The sequence below is a fragment of the Daphnia pulicaria genome, chromosome 1, assembly GCF_021234035.1.
Source record: "Daphnia pulicaria isolate SC F1-1A chromosome 1, SC_F0-13Bv2, whole genome shotgun sequence".
NCBI classification, from domain to species: Eukaryota; Metazoa; Arthropoda; class Branchiopoda; order Diplostraca; family Daphniidae; genus Daphnia; species Daphnia pulicaria.
This window is the reverse complement of record NC_060913.1, coordinates 9666214-9685927: the sequence shown is the minus strand read 5'-3', so window position 1 is coordinate 9685927 and position 19714 is coordinate 9666214. Positions and strand designations below refer to the sequence as shown.

The window sequence follows — 19714 nt, the reverse complement described above, 5'->3', positions numbered from 1 at the left end:
CTGTAATCATTTATTCATTCAATCTTCCTGAATTTCCCGATTCAAGCAATCAATTTAAGTTATTTGGCAACACCGCTAAAATTTGTTTTGTGATTTCAAGCTACTGAAATGCACATCAACGATTGACAGTTTTCGACACATCTACTCGCGCTCAGCTGGTTGCTGGCTCTTTACACTTACTTGTCCATTCAGGGACTTTCCTGTAGATATCTTTATTTTTTCCGATTTATTTTGGGTTTTATTGAGTTACACTTTTCAAAAATCTTTGACAAATGTTCAGAAAAAATCAACAGGGAATAGATGTATTTAAACGGAACATAAACTACGCAACACAAATACCTAATTAATGAAGGGGCTATTTGGATTACTGGCAAGCAAGACTGCTCACCATAAGGCAAGGTTTTTAAAAACAGAAATGTCTCGGCAGTTACAACAAACATATGTGACGACGACGACCATCATTTCTTAGACTTGCGGCGGATTTCATCTTTTTTCGGCTTCTCTTTACTGCTGATGTCTTGACCTTTTTTGGACGTCATGTGCTGTCGTGTGCTGACACACCAAACTGTCCGACCGGTAGTCAGCCCTTCATCCCGCCGCCCAGTCATTAATAGATTGGTGAGAACATGGCGACCACTATTAGGTGGCCACCAATCGTTCCACCTCCCAGTTAATAATAGGGCTGGCAGGACCTGAGCTGACATACCAATCACGAACTGTCCTAACCGGTAGTCAGCCCTTCATCCCGCCGCCCAGTTATTAATAGATTGGTGAGAACATGGCGACCACTATTAGGTGGCCACCAATCGTTCCACCTCCCAGTTAATAATAGGGCTGGCAGGACCTGAGCTTACATACCAATCACGAACTGTCCGACCGAGAGATTCTCTGAATCCTTGCAAGAGGTTAGACCCCGTTACAGACACCATCATGTCAATGTGAAATATATTCTAAAAAATAAATATTTTCGGCACACAACGTAAAAAAGTATCTCCATCACTTGTTGTTTGGTAGAGTCAGGTAACCCGTAACGCACCTGAAACCATTGAAACAAAAATTTAAACAAGGTTTCAACACGGTAATCCTGAGATCCAAACAATCAAACTAAATAATCACCTCTTCGTCTGTAAAATCGAAATGCCGCAGTAGCAATCCCACGGTGAAAAGTGCTCTTCGGAAAAAAGGCCAGTGTTGAACGAGTCGCGGATTGTCTGGGTCTCTCTCGTGCATAAGCTTGTATTCAGTCAACGGACAAAAAAGCTCTAAGCTTTCGGCATCACGAGGCGTTGTTAATACCTGCGTTCTTGTACCAGGTGCTGCTTCTGGGAAAGGATTGTTTTTAGAGAGTAGAAGCTTCTTTCTCCAATCGGCCATTTCCAGGGATTGGTTCTGGTTATTGCAATCAGCGGCAGCGTTTTCCTGTTCAGGTTTCTTGGCATTGTTGTTTTCGTCCTCAGAAGACGAGGGACATTTTTGTTGCTTAAATTTTTCACCAACAGCTTGCCCAACAGCGATAATAACAACTCGGCGGCCCGTCACTCTGGCTCGTTTCATAACATGTACGATAGTAGAGTAGAATCCTCGTGCTTGTCAACAGCTGTAGGAGAAGGTTCCAGAGGCGAAGTTTCACGAACAAATCCGTACATTTCTTCTTATTCTATAAATAAAAAATTGGAAATTATGTAGATGAATAGAATAACAAAGGCTGAAGCGTAATAATTCTTTTACCTCTGCAATGTCAGTGAGTTTAATCCAAGATGCTGTCCAGCGTTTGATCCACGAAGAAATTTCCTTTGAATGCGAAGATAACTCTGAACGAAGAGCTGATAGCACAGAATGGTTTGTGGATTCCTCGACATCAACTTCTTCTAATCCTCGAGGATTCAGAACTTTTTCTTAGACTGAAGAATCTTTTTTCGCCCATGTTGATAAGATTCTAGACCACGGGAGGAAGCGCCCTCGTCTGACTTGATACGAGACCAGATAAGAGGAAGTAGAAGTGATTGCAAGTGGGCATTAGGCAAATGAATGACGTGGCTCTTAGGAAGGACTTTGCTGAGGAGCATATCCCTATGAAAAATGAAAAATGAAAACAGCTACTTTTGGCAGATGAATTCTCTGGTACTACCTGAACAGAATCGCCACTTGGTGTAAAACTCCCAACATGACTGGCAGGTGATACATAACCAATTTGCTACTGAGAATTGTACACGGCTTGCTGCTGCTGATGAGGATGCACAGTCGATTGCTGTTCCATGGCTGTGGAGGTGTTGTTGCTGCTGCTGAGGAAAGACGTGTGGGTTTCGCTGCAGTATTGCACTCAGTAACTCAGGTTGTGGTTGTGAGAGCTCTGGGTAATTGAAATTCCAAAAGTGTGATCTCTGGATGTGTAACAGAATTTGACGTTGAATTAAAGAAATGAAGATAAATATGTTTTATGAAGTGGAAAGTACCTTAGAATTATGTGCTGGGGAATATAAGAGTTCGAGGTGAGTGTATGTTAAAGTTGAGCTGCCAAGGCATCATCATGAGTAGACAGGAGCTTGAGATAGAGAAAATATGAAAAGTGATATTGGGCGGCCATTAAAAAGTCGCACTAGAAAATCGTTCTTTGTTTCCGGTAATTGAACAGCATTGCCGAATATTTTTTTTAACGTCAATCTAAAGATTCTTGTCTAAGATGTGGCCATCTAGCGATAACATTTTTAATTTGCATTAGCAGAGACAGCACTTGAACGCCGGCGGCCGTTCTCCTCCTCTCTAACGCCACAGCAGCGTGGAAAGGGAGTTTCTCTAGGGCGTCGCGATGGTATTCAGGCTCGGCGGAAATGTATAACTCGCAAATGGATCGGACGGTGAACAAGAGACTAGCAGAACTGCGTTCGGTGACGTTACTCAGTCCAGCCTCCTGGACTACTTTGGTCAGCATTTCAATCATATCCTAATTGGAGCGACTGATTTGACAGTGGGGGAAACGGAAAGGACTCCATTTCACTTCCATTCCGCCCTCGCTCAACATCTTCCACAAGTGAACCGTTCTCGGCTCGATGATGCGCAACTGCTTGTCCTTGCAGGTGGTGGCAGCAGGGAGCCGTCGTGGTTGAACGACATGGAATAAATGACATCCGGGTGACGTTTGGTTACGTTAATGGGCGTGCTGGTCACGATGTTCCACACGAAAATCAGGTGATCAGAGCCGGCGCTCAGGAGGACGTGGCTCGGGATAGAGATTGTGGATAGATCTTGTGGCGGATGTGAAGATAGAGATTGTTTGTGTTTCAGGCCGTATACATTTGCAACGTTTTTGTACGCAGCACAAACAGTTGGCAATGGGGTGCTCCGTCTCCCAATTCTCCGCGTCGGTTTCCACCGAATTCTCCTCGTCGGTTTCCACGCTCTCCTCTTCCGAGAGAGTCTTGTTATACGGTCCGAATTTCTGCCAAATTCTTGACGGCTTCTAATTTCAGTTTAGTGACTTGAAAGTTGTTGTCTTTCAAGCCTGGTTTTTTACACAAAGTTCGTACCAAAACCTGTGTAGGTATGTCAACTCTATCGAGTGTTTGAATTGTCTATATAGAAAAAAAAAGAATAACTTAATGAAAATAAAAACAAGAACAAAATAAAAAAAAAATGAAATACCTGTATCACAGACTCCATAGCACCCAATCAAGTCTTCCAATTAGCATCTGTAATTCCAGTTATGACTTCCGGAGGTAAAATGGCAGCAGCATTCTCTTCTACTTCTTCTAGTGAAAGCTTTTTTTCCAATTTTTCTTCGACTATGGCATCCGCTCCAGCTGGTTTTTTTGCCACTGGATTTCCTACAGTTTTCTTCGGCGGGCCACTTCCAGATGCTGCTGGTGTCGGTTTCTTAATGACAGCCCCAGGTTTCTTTTGTGCTGCCTCAGCAGGCTTAGCAGTAGCTTCCTTTACATCATTTGCAACAGCAGCTTTGGGTTTAGCTGGACCAGAAGATTTACCACAAACAATAGCCTTTTCACAACATTCCTTGATTTTTGCCAATTTCATGGCTTCTAAGTCTGGAATGAAAGGCATGATTACTTTTTCGCCGACGACTTCATAGCCGTGCCAAGGGCTTCAGCTGAACTGTCAAGTACACCAGGATCTAGTGATGAAAAATACATACATTCTTTAAGCTCTAACAGTTACAGAAGATATTTATGAAATATTACCCGACTCGTTTAAAGTTTTGATCAGAGCTGGACAATAGGTCTTTAGAAGTTTTTTGTTTAATACTGTTGCATTACATTTTGTAAAGCATCGACCCAAGAAAGCTGCAGTTTCAGCTTTGACCGGTGGATTTGTGTTCTCTAATCCAGCAAAGACATCTTCTTGAATAGCTTCAATCATCGTCTGCAAATTATAATTATGAATTTGGTGTTTTTTAATTTAACGTTATTGTAATGCACGCTTACACTGGGATAGATTGCATCGATTGCCTCACGCATAGCAGTTACAACGTTCTGTTTCTTCTCCTTGAACTTTTCTAAAATTGTTGGTAGGCAGGCTAAAGCATAGGATGAAAATTTCTTTTTCAATCCGTTAGCCAGACCGGTCATGCATTTGCCGGCAACGGCAATAACCATTACATTTGAGTCTTTGGCGATGATCTGAAAAGAAAAAACACATTATTACAATACAATATACAAAACCAATGAAATCTACTACCTTTTTCAAGGCCCTGACTAAATCTTCTTAGTCTCCATTTTGAAGCTTTGGATTTGCTACTAATTGTTTTACCACGTCCACTGACTCTTTCCTTTCTTGCCATTTTTGGGCTTCACATTTATCGTAAAAATCTTTCGGTAAGTAAGTTGACAGACGCCATTGCAACCTATTTGTTATTACCGTGACGGATTGGACGTTGCCAGATCATCAGAGAACCAGAAGCACTCTGCAGTCTGCACCTCGCTGGTTGCAAATTCGATTGCTCTATCCTAGAAATAGTGTACTAACATAAACTGTGTGAAGCCAGAAATTACAAGAAGAAGAGCAGCACGTTGCTGAAAAACGGTCAATTTGGCATCTGGTTTGGACAGTCTCGTTTTCTAGCCAGTCGAGAAAATTTTCTACTACTGTACAATACACTGCTGGCTGGCTGGTGGCAGTGCTTGTGAAAAAAGCAACCTTGGGTGGCCGACGTCCTTCTTCTTCCTTTCCTACCTCGTCGTTTTCGGTGTCGTTTTCTTCCCCCGACTTCAAGCTACAGAGAAACTACCCGAATACCTCAGAGACACTGTCGACTGGCTCACGGGGTAAGCCAATGTTTTATTTATGATTCCCATTCATCCATCATTGTCGGCTTTCATATTCGGGGTGTGTGTGTGTACTTTTGCCCGTTGCCAAGGCAACGCTTGTTTCATATTGGCAAAACTGGGTCTCTGCTAGTGCAGCCTTTCTTACACACACAACTTATGCGGGGGATATTTTTGTTGTTGTTTTTGAGAGATTGCTTAAACTATCGAGCTGTCTAACCAACTACTTGTTGTGTGTGTGCTGCTGCTTTGTCTCTATTGCCCTCGATAGAGAACCTGGGTTTTCCCAATCGTTCACGGCGAAGGTTTTTCTCGTCTGTCAATGCTGATTGACCTTTCCACTTCTTCTTGTGTCTTGTTTTTTTTTTACTTTCATGAAGCCTTGCAAACGTCAAACGGAGCAAGCTTTAGCTGGATTTTCTCGCTCTCTTTCTATTGCCCTCGCCCTCTCGTACGTGATTGCTTTTCTACACTCGGAATATGTGTGCGTAGTGTAGCGTTTAGATTCCTTCTAGCTCGTCATCCGGGGGGATTTTGAGATCGATTTCCGCCAGCACCGAGATGCGTTTTACTCTTGCAGAAATAATACAAGAAACGAGCGACTGTGTGTGTGTGTCATAGGGAAAAAAGGGAGGAGATTGATCAGCTGTTTTCCAGTTAAAATTGAGACACAGACATCACACACCCACTCCACTCTTGTACATGCTTTTTCTTGGTTCTTAATGAATAATGAGTTACCGCTATCATTGACTCGGTTGACAATCAACTACAGGGCAACTATGTACACGGGAGGAACACTGGGCCCAGAGGTTCCCCACCCAGCTGGTCGATAGCATTTCAATCAACTGGGCCGGCAGTGGTAAGTCCTATCGTCGTAACAACAACAACTCGTCTTTTCTATAACAACACAACGAACTCAAAAGGAAGAAGATGTTTGGGGGGAAAAAAAGAAAAAGGGTTGGATGAACAAACAGATACAACAACCCCCGGGTGGCGCCAATCAATCGGGAGAGCGAGAGATGAGAAAGAAAAAGACAAACCAGCTTCTCCTTTTTCTTTTTCTTGATCCCGTTGTTGTTATTGTTGTTGATAACAATCCCGATGGGAAATAATCATGTCCGAATTTAGCTTTAGAGAAGAATGACGAGGAATATACGCACACACACACACGGAGTTGATTCGCACAGGGGGTCTGTGGCTTATGGCTTTAGGCTACGTGGGGCTGGATAAAACTGGCTGGTCGTTTTTTTTTCGTTCGTTCGTGCAGCGTGATGTCATCGTGGATAATGAGTCAGCCCCATATGATTAAAAACTTTGCAACTTGCCACCAGAGGGTTTTGTACCAGTTACACCGTTCCTCCAAGTCCCCCCCATCCCCCCATTTCATTAACAATCCAATTGATTAAAGACGGCGGTTTGAATTACCCGGCGCGTTTCTCATTAAATGTCAGCCAATCGATTGGTCTTTTCGATGATGAAGGACACGAGGGAAATTGAGTGAATAACAAAAATATCGCGTTGGATAAGAGCAAAAAAGGAGTGAATTAATAATCAAGAGCGTCGCTAGAGAGTCTCTCCATTTTTCTTTTTTTTTTATTTTCTTCGTGTGGCTATATTTAATCCTTTTCCTGTTGATGGCGAATTTCCCGCAGTGCGGCGTTGACTACGTCAGACGCTGGAGGGCCTCAAAAGGGGGGGCTCCCAAAAGTGGATTTCGATAGGCATTTGGCTGGATTCGAGCAGACCGGATGGGTGGCTGGATGGATGGACTCTTTTCTTTTGTCTTTCATCCACACACACCACCCTTCCATTAATAAAGCTAGTAGAGAGGTCCAAGCTTTTCCAGACTCTTTTGTGTCTTTTTTCTTTCTCTCTCTCTCTCTCTCTCTCTCTCCCGTCGGTCGGTACATTATTGGTTTACGATATCAAACGGGCTATAAATTGTCTGTTCACACTTAATGTATCGCCCTTTTATTCTTTGACGTGGGGAGCAGCAGCAGCACAGCTTTAAGGAGATGTTTCTTTCTTTCTTTCTTGTTTTTTTTTGGTTTAACTGTATCGTCCCATGGATCACGACATTTCCAGGCAATTGATATGACGATGACGGCCTCCTTTTATTCTCCAGGCATTTTTATTTTAGGGCCGCCGAAGGCCCCAAAGGTGTCTCTTGTGTGTTTGTGCTCTTTACCCCCCGCCACTTTAAAAAGGTAGAAATCGGTTAGTTCTTTTTTTATTTTTTCTGTCGGGATTCACGCATGGGTGGATGGAGGAGAAAAATTACAAAATCTCTCACCCGGATCGTGGAACAAGCGGATGAGACACCTCAGCAGTCCGGTTCTTTACTTGACAGCCCTTTTAGCGTAAGTTTTTTGTCTTTTTTTTCCTCGTCTTTTCTTTTTTACTTGCCGGGGGATTTGGTGTGATAATCGATGACGAGCATCACCATTTCTTGTTTTTCGTCTCCATTTTGGCGCAGAAGAAGAAGAAAAAAGAGACATACAAAAACAACATATTGTCGAAATGGTTTATTTTTTATTTTGGTTTGGCTCGAATTGAGTAGTAGCGACCTAAATGGACGTTTCGTGTTCGCTCTGCTCTCATGAATTGATAAATACAGGAAGTTTTGGATTGAAATTCTAGAGGAGTTTGGGGCGGCATCGAATCTCCTTGTGCAAGTGTCTGGGTCCGTTACCGTAGGTTTTTTAATAGTCCATGAGATGAGAACTGGACTGTATGAGGAAAAAAAGAAGGGGAAACATATATACTTCAGAGGACGAAACAAACACAACAAGCGAAAAGAAAAGAAAAAAAGTACAGTTTAAAAAACTGCGGTTTCTCGGTGGCTTTTTTTGTTACTTTTGTTGTTACTTTTCTTTGGCGTGTTCGTATTCACCAACGTGAATGTTTTTATCATAACAAATTCTTTTGATATTAGACGACCCATGTAGACTATTTTCCCCCCTCTTTGTCACTAACTACTTGATGGCGTTTTGATGTTTTGATGTTCCATCCATCAGGCCGATGCTGTTGCAACTTGCTGCAGCGAATTTCAATGAGCGAAGACTACACGATGAAATATGGGGAAAAAAGGTCTCGACGATTCTTTGTCTGAACATGGACTGCAACTGGTTACACATTTCCATTGGGTTTTTCTATTGGATCATCCGAGCGATGAGTGCGGTGGGTGGTGGTGTAACTACTCCCCCACCTGCTCTTCTTCTTCTTCCGTCCTCTTGTTTCGTTCTTCCTCTTGTCTTTTTTGGTTGCTTTGGATCTAGATTCGTTTCCATCCGATTGCCGTTGGGCCAACAGAATTTTGATCTCGTGAACTTTATTTGTCCCCGGAAATGTTCGGCGATTCTGGGTTGCTGCTTATTGCTTTTATACGATTGAATTATGTAGATTTCGGCTTGTTGTTATCGATTTCTCTGTTCCTTCTCTTTCGTCTCGTCTTTGCTGCTTATGGCCGTTTCCAAGACGACAAGAAAAGAATAAAAGAACCCGCCCGTTCTTTCCCCCGCTGATGTGCTGCAGTGGTGGTAGTGGTTGGGGGTTGGGAGTGTCGGTTGGTGGGAGTGTCGGTTGTGTTATACAGTCGGTATTTTTTTGATATTTCTCACGAGAGAGATAGCGACATCAACGCGGCGGGGGGCACATTTTCCACCTTTTCTATCTTCGTTAAAAAGTCAAATATTTTTCGCATGCCGATATAATCCCACCCCCCATTACTTTCCTCTCTCCTTTTTTTGTTTCAAGCTGATAATTGAATCGTGAGAACCGAAAGTAACAGGTGGGAGGAAGGAGATGGTAACTCTTTTTCTTTCGGTAGTGTTTCATGTTTCACCTCATTTGTTATCCGCCAAGTTAAATATTAGCATAACGTGCGCTCGATGGCGCGTGATTCTTTCACAATAATCATTTCGAGAGGAATTTCCGGATCCGCCCCCCCCCCTTATTCAAAAGTTTTTCTAAATTTTTTTTCTTAGATTTCATTCGTTTGTGCCATTTCAAATATTGTTTCTCGTTTTCCCACTTGACGACGACATTTTTTTGTTGTTGAAAATTTTTAATTTATTTTTATGCTAATGCAAGACACGACACTGGTGAATTTCGAATGAAATAGGTTGGGATTTTTTATTGTTTGTTGACTATTGGTGCTAGTTTGATGGGTGACGTAACTAGCTGACAATATTCTTTGGCCATCGTCATGTTGCCAGATGGATTTATACTATTCATTGATTTATATTTGAGTAATATTCTTGCCGTTTTTGGAAGAGTTTTATCGTTTCGTTCGCTTTTATCCTATTTGCATCCAGCCCGTTTTTTCTAATAGTGGGCGATCAATCAATTAGCGAGGAACCTAAAAAAAAAACACAACCAAAATTCCCCAAAAACAGAAATTGGTCCTAGAAAACGTTTTTTTGGGTTGTTGGGTTCTTGTTGTTGTTGGTCGGTTTTTATTATGACGTAACCGAGGTGCTAATCGAAAAGACACAGGTGAATCTTCTCTTTTTCCTTTTTTTTTATCTCCCTACGGTGGAAAAATAAGTAATTTTTATTTTGGTGGCAATCCTTTTTTTCCCCGGTTGTTTATGCAGCGCTAATTATATCGACATTTTTCTGGGCTGTTTAAGTACACACAAATAACCGGCCAATCCCTTTTTTTTTCTCTCGTAAAGATTCCTAATCTCTATTGTCGCCATGTCTTTGGATAAACGAAGAAAATACCCCGTCAAGAAAATTACTAACATTGGGTAAATTTTGTTTTAATTTCTTTCATCATTCATTTAATGTAATTTTTTTTTAATGTTTTAGCAAATATAAAGAGGACACTTGGTATGAGGTAGAGTGGGTGGGTTACGAGGAAAAAGACTGGGTGTACGAAGGTGATTGCACTGGCTGTCCCGATAAAATCAAGGAATTTTCGGATGGGTAAGTCAGCTTGAAAATAATGTATAAATTCATTTTTTAAATTTATAGTCTAATTTAACAGGTTTAAAGGGAAACCAGTGGACCTTAAAAAAACAAAGCCATTTTCCTTTGAGCAGAAACAATGGGTGAAAAGGAGAAGACGGGAACTGGGACTGAGAGGATGTGGACTAGAAGTAGATCCAGTTCTCCCTCCCGAAGTAGAAATATCACAAGACACGACTGGCAGAGGAAGCAAAAGGCAAAGAACCAGGTAAATGTTATTTTTTTGTGCGTCTTTTAAATTTATGTATTGCATCATTATGTGTATTTTTCTTATTTGTAGATCACTCAGTCCTGCTAATCAACAAGAAGTAGCAGTAGATGAGCCCGAAATTGAGGAATATTTGATCTTGTTAGACAATTATAATTCAGATCTGAACTTGATCATAGACGCCAATGATTCCAATAGTGGCGCTCCGCTAACTGATGCTGGATTTGCTTACATGTTTGCTGGAGCTCGCGCAAACTACGGCTTTGTAAACGGAAAAGTTTACTATGAAGTGAAGGTACAAATTATATATTTTGAAAAATTTGATTATCGATGTACGACTATTTGTTTCCAGGTTACGGAAAATTTGGCAATTTCGAATCTAGAAGAATCCATGCCCAATCGCCACATAATCCGTGTTGGATGGTCGGTTGACTCTACCACTTATCAATTAGGTAAAAGCAAAATTTATTGTTGTTGCCATGTCAGCGTAGTGACTAAATATTTCTTGTATTAGGCGAAGATCCATTTTCTTACGGCTATGAATGTACGGGAAAGAAATCTGAAGATAGTGTATCTAAAGACTACGGGGTATCTTTCAAATTGAACGACGTGGTTGGTGTTTATCTGGTAAACAATCAAATTTTCTCACGTTACGATGGATTAAAATTAGATTTTTTTTATATCTAGGACGCTTCTGAGGAAAAAGAATCAGTTGAATTATCTTTTAGCGTCAACGGTGAAACCCAAGGCGTAGCATTCAATCTGCCCCGAGATGAATTGTATGACCAAGTACTATTCCCCCACATCTTGACCAGAAATTGTCGATTTGAGGTTAATTTTGGCCAAAAAGAAGAACCTTGGTTCCCACCGATGGAAGGCTACGAGTGGGCTAACGAAATTCCAGTCGATAAACGTATACGAGGACCTTATAGACCTGATACTTGGGCTGATTGTCAGATGATAGTAATGTGTGGTCTACCCTATGCCGGGAAAACAACTTGGGCCAACAAATTCTCTGAGGAAAATCCCGATCAAAAGTTCAATATTTTGGGAACAAATGCTTTTTTGGAAAAAATGAAGCTAAATGGACGCTACCCTGGAAGGTATGTTGAAAATAGTTTTATTTTTTAAATATAGAAACTGCGATAGTAAATTTATTTCCTTTTTCGTTTAGTTTGCCAAATTTGAACAAAAAGTGCAAACACTGCCTGAATACTTTGCTCGAAATTGCTGCCAAACAGCGTAGGAACTATATCCTTGATCAGACTAACGTCAACCCTTCAACAAGGAAAAGAATAATGTCTAATTTTTCTGAATTGAAACGCAAAGCAGTTGTAATTGTTCCAACAGAAGAAGACGCGAAAGTGCGTGAAAAGAAAAAAATTCATGAAGAGGGTAAATTTGAGCATGACTCTGCCATCTTACTATTGAAAAAATATTTCATTATTCCAACAATCGACGACACGTTTTCCGAAGTTGAATTTCCTGAATTGGCATTGGAAGAGGCACTTAAAGTCATTGAAAAATACAAATCCGAATTAAAGGATAATGGATACCGTCCGCTGATAACGAAAAAAACATCTCAAAACCAAGCAAGCGACATTGAAATAGATCACCAAATTAGCAATCACATTAACGACCGTTGCACGCGTCTGCGTAAGGAAGAGAGGCCTAGCGCCAAGGATTTATTGAACGACACCGAGTTCTTTGCCGAAGAAATGGGTCTGAAGGTGGAAGTAGTGTCGCGCGACGAGGCGGTGGCCAGCACCAGCGAAAGTGTCCAATTCCGGTTACGCGTCCTCGATCCAAAGAAAAGGCGCGATAAGCACAAGGAGAACGAAGCCATCCAGTTCGAGTTCAACGTAGTGACGGACGATGCCGACAAACTTGCCCAGGATATGCATTCGGACGGCACTCTCATGGAGGAGGATGTCAAGGTGCTGGCAAAGTTACTCAGAAGTCAAGTCCAGCTGTTGGTTAAAGAACGTGACGAACGCGAGGAGATCAGACGTCAGAATCAGCCGCCTCCTGCTCCCCAACGGCAGCAGCAGCCTGCAACTGTTGTTGTACAACAGCCTCCTCCTCAAGTGGTACAACCAGTCATACAGCAAGTTGTCCAGCAGCCTATTCAGCAACCTATCGAGCAGGTTATCCATAGTGGAACCGATCAAGTTGATATTGAATTTCTCGGAGTATTTTTAGAAACAGAGTCATTGGAAGAAAATTCAGAAGACGCGACTGGCAGAGGAAGCAAAAGGCCAAGAAGCAGGTAATTGTAATTATTTTGTGCCTCTTTTAAATTTATGCATTGCATCATTATGTGTATTTTTCTTATTTGTAGATCACCCAGTCCTGCTAATCAAAAAAAAGTGGCAGAAGATGAGCCCGAAATTGATGGAAGTCTGGTCGTGCTAGACACATATAATTCAGATTTGAACTTGATCATAGACGCCAAAGATTTCGTTAGTGGCGCTCCGCTAACTGATGTTGGATTTGCTTACATGTTTGCTGGTGCTCGAGCATCGTATGGCTTTATAAACGGAAAAGTTTGCTATGAAGTGAAGGTACAAATAATATTATTTGAAAAATTTGATTATCGATGTACGACTATTTGTTTATTATTTCCAGGTTACGGAAAATTTGGCAATTTCGAATCTAGAAGAATCCATGCCCAATCGCCACATAATCCGTGTTGGATGGTCGGTTGACTCTACTACTTATCAATTAGGTAGAAGCAAAATATATTTTTATTGCCATGTCAGCGTAGTGACTAAATATTTTTTGTATTAGGCGAAGATCCATTTTCTTACGGCTATGAAGGTATGGCAAAAATATCTCAGAACTGTGAATTCAAAGACTACGGGGTATCTTTCAAATTGAACGACGTGGTTGGTGTTTACTTGGTAAGCAATCTCGTTTTCTCACGTTACGATGGATTAAAATTAGATTTTTTTTATATCTAGGACGCTTCTGAGGAAAAAGAATCAGTTGAATTATCTTTTAGCGTCAACGGTGAAACCCAAGGCATAGCATTCACTCTGCCCCGAGAGGAATTGAATGGCCGAGCACTGTTCCCCCACATCTTGACCAAAAATTGTCGGTTTGAAGTAAATTTTGGCCAAAAAGAAGAACCTTGGTTCCCACCAACAGAAGGATACAAGTGGGCTAACGAAATTCCACTCGGAAATCGTTTACGAGGAGCACTCGCGCCACCTACTATGGGTGATTGTCAGATTATTATGATGTGTGGTCTACCCGGTGCTGGGAAAACTACTTGGGCAAACCAATTCTCTGCGGAAAATCCGCATCTAAAGATAAATATTTTGGGAACAAGTGCGATCCTTGGTAAAATGACGGTAAATGGATTACCGCGTCGGAATTACTACACTAGAAGGTGTGTTGAAAATAGTATTAATTTGTAACTAAGAAACTTAAACAGTGCTTTATTTCCGCTCTCGTTTAGGTTGGAGATATTGCACAAAAGGTGCCTTACATGTGTAAATAGTTTGCTCACAATTGCTGGCAAACGGCAAAGGAATTACATTCTTGATCTTACTAATGTCTACACTTCAACACAGCAGAGAAATATGTCTTACTTTTCTGGATTCATACGCAAAGCAGTTGTAATTGTTCCAACAGAAGAAGACGCCAAGGTTAGAGAAGATGAGAAAATTCAAGAAGAGGGTCAAGAAGTAGCTGACTATACTGTCATGCTAATGAAAGCAAATTTCAAAATTCCATCAGTCGATGACACGTTTTCTGAAGTTGAATTTCCTGAATTGGCATTGGAAGAGGCAACAAAAGTCATTGAAAAGTACAAAACCGAAGCATTTAATGATGAATACGGTCAGCTGGAAAGACAATGTCAAACCCAAAGAAATGGCCATGAAAATGATCTCAATGACTGGCATAGCAGTCACAGTGGACGTGTTAGCAATCGCGGACCTCCATCACCTACATCCCATTCTTATTTACCTCGTCAAGAACATCATATTCCTATTTCTCCTTCACTTAATAGCGAAGAAAAAGTTATTGAAGAGGAAATTTTACCGGACTCTGGAGATCCAATTGATCCTTTAGCCGAAGAATCGATAGAAGATATTCGCGCTTTAAAAGATTGTCATCAAGTTGAAGCTGTTGAAGATGAAATAGAATTTCTTGAAGTATTTATGGATACAGAAGAATTGGAAGAAAGATCAGAAGAAGAAAGGCAACGAAATAGGTAAATTTGATTATTTTGTGTCTCTTTTAAATTTATGTATTGCATAATTATGTGTATTTTTCACATCTGTAGATCACCAGAACCAGTCATTGAAAATGAAGAAGATGAGCCTGAATATGATAAAACTTTGGTCGTGCTCGACTGGTATAATTCAGATCTCAACCTAATCATAAACAAAACTGATTTCGTTAGTGGCGCTCCGCTAACTGAAGCTGTATTTGCTTACATGTATGCTGGAGCTCGCGCAACGTATGGCTTTGAAAACGGAAAAGTTTGCTATGAAGTGAAGGTACAAATGATATTAATTGAAATATTTGATTATCGATGTACGAATATTTTTTTCCAGGTTACGGAAAATTTAGCAGTTTGTCATGTAGAAGAATCGGAGCCTAATCGCCACATTGTTCGTGTTGGATGGTCGGTCGACTCTACTACTTATCAATTGGGTAAAAGCAAAAAATATTTGTATTGCCATGTTAGTGTAGTGACTAAATATTTTTTGTATTAGGCGAAGATCAATTTTCTTACGGCTACGAATGTACGGCAAAAACATATGGAAAAAGTGAAATCAAAGACTACGGGTTGCCTTTCAAATTGAACGACGTGGTCGGTGTTTACCTGGTAAACAATCAAATTTTCTCACGTTACGACGGATTAAAAATAGATTTTTTTTATTTGTAGGACGCTTCGGAGGAAAAACAATCAGTTGAAATATCTTTTAGCGTCAATGGTGTGCCTCAAGACGTAGCATTCTCTCTGCCCCGAGAGGAATTGAATGGCCGAGCACTTTTCCCACACATCTTGACCAAAAATTGTCGATTTGAAGTAAATTTTGGCCAAAAAGAAGATCCTTGGTTCCCACCAACGGAAGGCTACGAGTGGGCTAGCGAAATTCCTCTCGAAAAGCGTTTACGAGGAGCAATCGCGCCAAGTACTAGGGCTAAATGTCAGATAATCGCAATGTGTGGTCTACCCTATGCTGGGAAAACTACGTATGCCAACAAATTCTCTGCGGAAAATCCCAATCGAAAGTTCAATGTTTTGGGAACAAATGCGATCCTTGGTAAAATGAAGGTAAATGGATTACCGCGTCGGAAAACCTACACTGGAAAAAAGTATGTTAAAATAAGTCTTATATTTCTAATTTAGAAACTGTAATAGTGATTTATTTCCGCTCTCGTTTAGGTATTCCGACTTGTTCAATAAGTGCATTCACTGTCTAAATAATTTGATCAAAATTGCTGCCAGACGGCGTAGGAACTACATCCTTGATCTAACAAACATATACCTTGTTGCACTGAACAAGAAAATGAAAAGCTTTTCTGGATTCAAACGCAAAGCAGTTGTAATTGTTCCAACAGAAGAAGACGCAAAATATCGAGAAAAAAAGAAAATTCAAGAAGAGGGTAAAGATGAATCAGACTCTATCGTCTTGCAAATGAAGATAGATTTCAAATTTCCAACAGTTGACAAAACGTTTTCCGAAGTTGAATTTCCTGAATTGGAAAAGGAAGAGGCACTTAAAGTCATTAAAAAGTACAGCACCGAAGCAAAGGCTGCTCAAGTCATTTTGCTTACACCGAAAATAGAAGAAGACAACCTAGAAAATGGCCAAAATAATAATCGTCACAGAGAAAGCGACAGCAATTCTGCAAGCAATTCGATGGGACATACACCTCAATTACCTAGAAGTGATACCGACCCTCCTCGTCCTGAATCCTCCCAGCAAGAAAATGGGAAAAGAAAAAAAAAAAAAACAGGGAAAAAAAAACCAAAAGGACATTGTCATAATTGTAACGAAGCGGGTCATTACATCAATGATTGTCCGGAACCTCGAAAAAAGAAGGAGAAGTACCGAACCGCGCGTAGCAGCCAATCTTTGTAATCCCGAAAGTGTCCTACTTGGAGCTAGGCGAGGACTTTTAGCAGGAGCATCACCGATGAAATTAATTTCGGAACCCATAACTCCAGGACCACCTTCATAAAAAAGTGCACCATCAACTACCGCTGGAAGAGGCCATGGCCGTGGATCTTTTTAATCTTTCGTATTGTTACGTTTCTTATTATCCTTATATCCTTACACGGTAAAAAAAAATTTTACCACCTTCATAAAAAAGTGCACCATCAACTACCGCTGGAAGAGGCCATGGCCGTGGATCTTTTTAATCTTTCGTATTGTTACCTTTCTTATTATCCTTATATCCTTACATGGTAAAAAAAAATTCTCAGTTTTCTTAGCAGCAGATAATATGTCGCTACAATTATGTTTTCTTATCTATCCCAAAGTAATGTCTTACGGGGAAATTTCCAAAAATGTAATGTTAATTCAGAAATAAATTATGACTTTCTTTCAATAATTTTCCGTATATCCCATTTATTTGAAAAACCTAGGGGAATATTCCCTTTTCAATATAATTGATTTATTTCATTAAGATGCTAACTACCGCCTTGACATTTGGAGTCTTCAAGACGTCATACATTTGTCCAGTGCCAATAAAGACGATGGGTTTTCCAGTAATGTACGACATTGATATGGCAGCACCCACCTGCGAAATAAGAGCCACTCACCAAAAAAAATAAATGTCTAACTATAAGCAAAACCAAAAATAATTACCTTGTCATCGATTGTATCAAATTTTGTTAGGACAGATAAAATAAAAAAAAGGACGAATCTCTGATACCAGTAAAGTCAACAGCTCAACACAGTGTTATCCAGACGAGACTTTATTCATTTTTAGAAGCCACTGTTTCTTGTGGCAACAATACATGATTGACAATCTTCTATAATATTCAGTTCTCACACTAAAAGTTAAGAAAAGTTAATTTTCACCATTTATCAGTCGGAAACTTTTTAATTAGACAACAACATTTTTCTGAAATCTGAGTATCTGACACAGTAGAAACAGCTAGTAAACTTGACAGAAGGAAGAAGTAAGAACAGTCGTCTGCTACAGCTGGGCTGCGTTGAAATTTCAAATAACTCTGTTCTTTTTCAACTGATTTTATCAACTATAAACAAAATTGAATCTAATGAATGACGTTTTTCGAAATGAAATTTCGAACAATCGATTTGACGCTGGCCACCCCACGGCCAGAAATGATGGCCACGTAGACGTCCGGACAGTTTGACAGCCGATCCAGAACGCGTTTCGTTTCGTTGGGAATGATGGCCATGTCCGGATGCGGTGCAATAGGCGCCAACGTCCCGTCATAATCGAGAAGAATCGCCAATTTGTCACCTCCGCTCAGATAGTCGGATAGAAACCGATCGAAATATACTGGAGTGGTAAACATCTGGCCAACTACTTCTCCCGGGCTACAGACAGCTGCGCCAACTACTCCCAGCAACGAACTGTCCATAGCTTTCCTCCTAACTAACCTAAATTCAGAAATTAATTAAGTTATAAGACTTACAAGAACTGAAGGTCATAATATATACCAACAAGCTCAACAATATCAGGACGGATGGAGGGCTCCCCACCAGTCAACCTAATTTTATCTACACCTTCTTCTACAAAAGCAGAAGCAATTTTAATGATTTCACTTGTTGTTAGTAGTTTGTCCTTTGTTGTTAAGTCAACACCTCCAGCTGGCATGCAATATTGACCTGGAAATAATGTGGGAAAGTCAATGCTTAAGAGTTTAGCCTACTCACAAATTTGTTTATTTCACTTACATCGTAGGTTGCAGCGCTCTGTTAAAGAAATCCTCAAATAATTGTGCTGTCTACCATGTGTATCAGTCAAGAAAGAGGAAAAGGGTAGAATCTTTTGATTTTCAAACATAGATTTTCTGACTGTCTGTAATTTTAAGAGATAATTTCCATTCATTAGTGTTTTACCACTACTTTTTTTTATAGATTGAAGAAGTTGTTTGCTAGATATTTAGAACTTACTGAAGGGATCACAGGCTTAGCAATATTCGCCACAGTGGCACAAGTCCTGGCATAGTGCCTAGCTAAAAGTCTGTTTGTAACACCAAGACTAAAATAATAATCTAACAAACAAATAATAATCATTTAATAAGATAATAATCTCACCAAGGCGAGATTGAAAATGAGCAAGACCATATTTCTTCCTCTTCCCTATCTCTATCACTCTGTAATTTGCTATGAACAACGAAGGACGGGAATCGGGAACATTCGTTTACGTCGACAAACCAAGTGGCACTTCATGTTTTAAAGCAGCAGGATATGTTGCCAGTTGAACTCTTCTTATACTTCTTACAAAACCAGTATCCTTTCTTACTTGAGTCAAGTTGCAGTAATTAATTATATAAGGCACACAGCAGGTCTTTGAAAGATCCAAGGTTTGAAGTCCCTGTAATAAGTCAAATCACACATTATTAGTATGCACTATGCAGTATTGTTAAATAGACTCTTGTGTTAACTTACTGAGGACCAAGCTTTCTCTATGGCAACTAGAGCTTCCATACTGTACTCATTCCACTCAGAAAACCTATCACCAAGCCAATCCCATCGGATATCTTGTCCAGCTGGACTACTCCTGGGATAGAGCATTCTTCTCACTGGGCTTGCTTCTTCTCTAACTTCACATATTTGAGTCATGGATATAAAACTAATCCTAAAAAATTAAATATAACATTATAACAATTCAGAAGACCATTATTCATTCAAATATCCAACCTGAATCTACCGAGTGATGGGTCCGCATCTCCGAGCAAGACTTGAGTTAGTTTATTTTGATAAGCTTTTTCTAAAATCTGCGTAACGGAGGTGGAATACGCTTTCCAATGCGAGGAATTTGGACTACTAAAAAATTCCCACACAACTACACATTGCTGAACATGCACTGCCATCAATGAAATGAAGCTGATTAATCTTCAACAAAAGGACAATTATTAGGGTGGCCAATGACACATTCAAACAGGTAGCACATCGATTTGGTTGTTTACAAACGAGTTCCATTAAGAGGAAGAGAAATCTTAGTATCTAAATCCACCGGTAGAACACATTCAATAATCGATTCGATTTATCGTTTGTATTTCACTAATACAAAGTTTACTTCACAATCT

General features: G+C 40.3%; 2 protein-coding genes and 2 long non-coding RNA genes across 5 annotated transcripts; 3 read left to right on the top strand and 1 right to left on the bottom strand.

The window, feature by feature from the left end:
- Nucleotides 1–4337: 4337 nt before the first annotated feature.
- On the bottom strand, nucleotides 4338–4854 carry LOC124350547. The gene is made up of 3 exons (XR_006921056.1): nucleotides 4690–4854; nucleotides 4437–4631; nucleotides 4338–4374 (listed from the first exon to the last, which is right to left on the bottom strand). It is a non-coding gene; the product is annotated as an uncharacterized LOC124350547 (long non-coding RNA).
- A 74-nt stretch (nucleotides 4855–4928) lies between these two features.
- Nucleotides 4929–10339, top strand: LOC124350937. Of its 2 annotated transcripts, none has more exons than XR_006921296.1 (4): nucleotides 4929–5276; nucleotides 9956–10030; nucleotides 10092–10212; nucleotides 10270–10339. It is a non-coding gene; the product is annotated as an uncharacterized LOC124350937 (long non-coding RNA). The 2 variants fall into 2 exon arrangements; XR_006921297.1 differs by lacking the exon at nucleotides 4929–5276 and adding an exon at nucleotides 7566–7636.
- An 827-nt stretch (nucleotides 10340–11166) lies between these two features.
- On the top strand, nucleotides 11167–13032 carry LOC124335253 (heterogeneous nuclear ribonucleoprotein U-like protein 1). Its single transcript, XM_046789121.1, has 4 exons — nucleotides 11167–11561; nucleotides 11633–12727; nucleotides 12809–12961; nucleotides 13023–13032. The coding sequence occupies exons 1-4, from the start codon at nucleotides 11329–11331 to the stop codon at nucleotides 13030–13032; spliced, it is 1491 nt and encodes a 496-aa protein (XP_046645077.1). The 5' UTR covers nucleotides 11167–11328.
- A 776-nt stretch (nucleotides 13033–13808) lies between these two features.
- Nucleotides 13809–16665, top strand: LOC124335095 (heterogeneous nuclear ribonucleoprotein U-like protein 1). Its single transcript, XM_046789109.1, has 8 exons — nucleotides 13809–13852; nucleotides 13922–14680; nucleotides 14753–14969; nucleotides 15027–15126; nucleotides 15189–15301; nucleotides 15362–15795; nucleotides 15866–16405; nucleotides 16527–16665. Exons 1-8 carry the CDS (start codon nucleotides 13809–13811, stop codon nucleotides 16663–16665), a joined length of 2346 nt encoding a protein of 781 aa, XP_046645065.1.
- Nucleotides 16666–19714: the final 3049 nt, after the last annotated feature.

Coding starts and splice junctions, on each gene's coding strand:
- LOC124335253 (XM_046789121.1), top strand. CDS start 11,329: ATGGAAGGCTACGAGTGGGCTAACGAAATTCCAGTCGATAAACGTATA. Junction 11,562..11,632: donor AATGGACGCTACCCTGGAAG/GTATGTTGAAAA, acceptor TTTTTCGTTTAG/TTTGCCAAATTTGAACAAAA. Junction 12,728..12,808: donor AGCAAAAGGCCAAGAAGCAG/GTAATTGTAATT, acceptor TAGATCACCCAG/TCCTGCTAATCAAAAAAAAG.
- LOC124335095 (XM_046789109.1), top strand. CDS start 13,809: ATGACGGTAAATGGATTACCGCGTCGGAATTACTACACTAGAAG. Junction 13,853..13,921: donor CGGAATTACTACACTAGAAG/GTGTGTTGAAAA, acceptor GCTCTCGTTTAG/GTTGGAGATATTGCACAAAA. Junction 15,796..15,865: donor AAAACCTACACTGGAAAAAA/GTATGTTAAAAT, acceptor GCTCTCGTTTAG/GTATTCCGACTTGTTCAATA.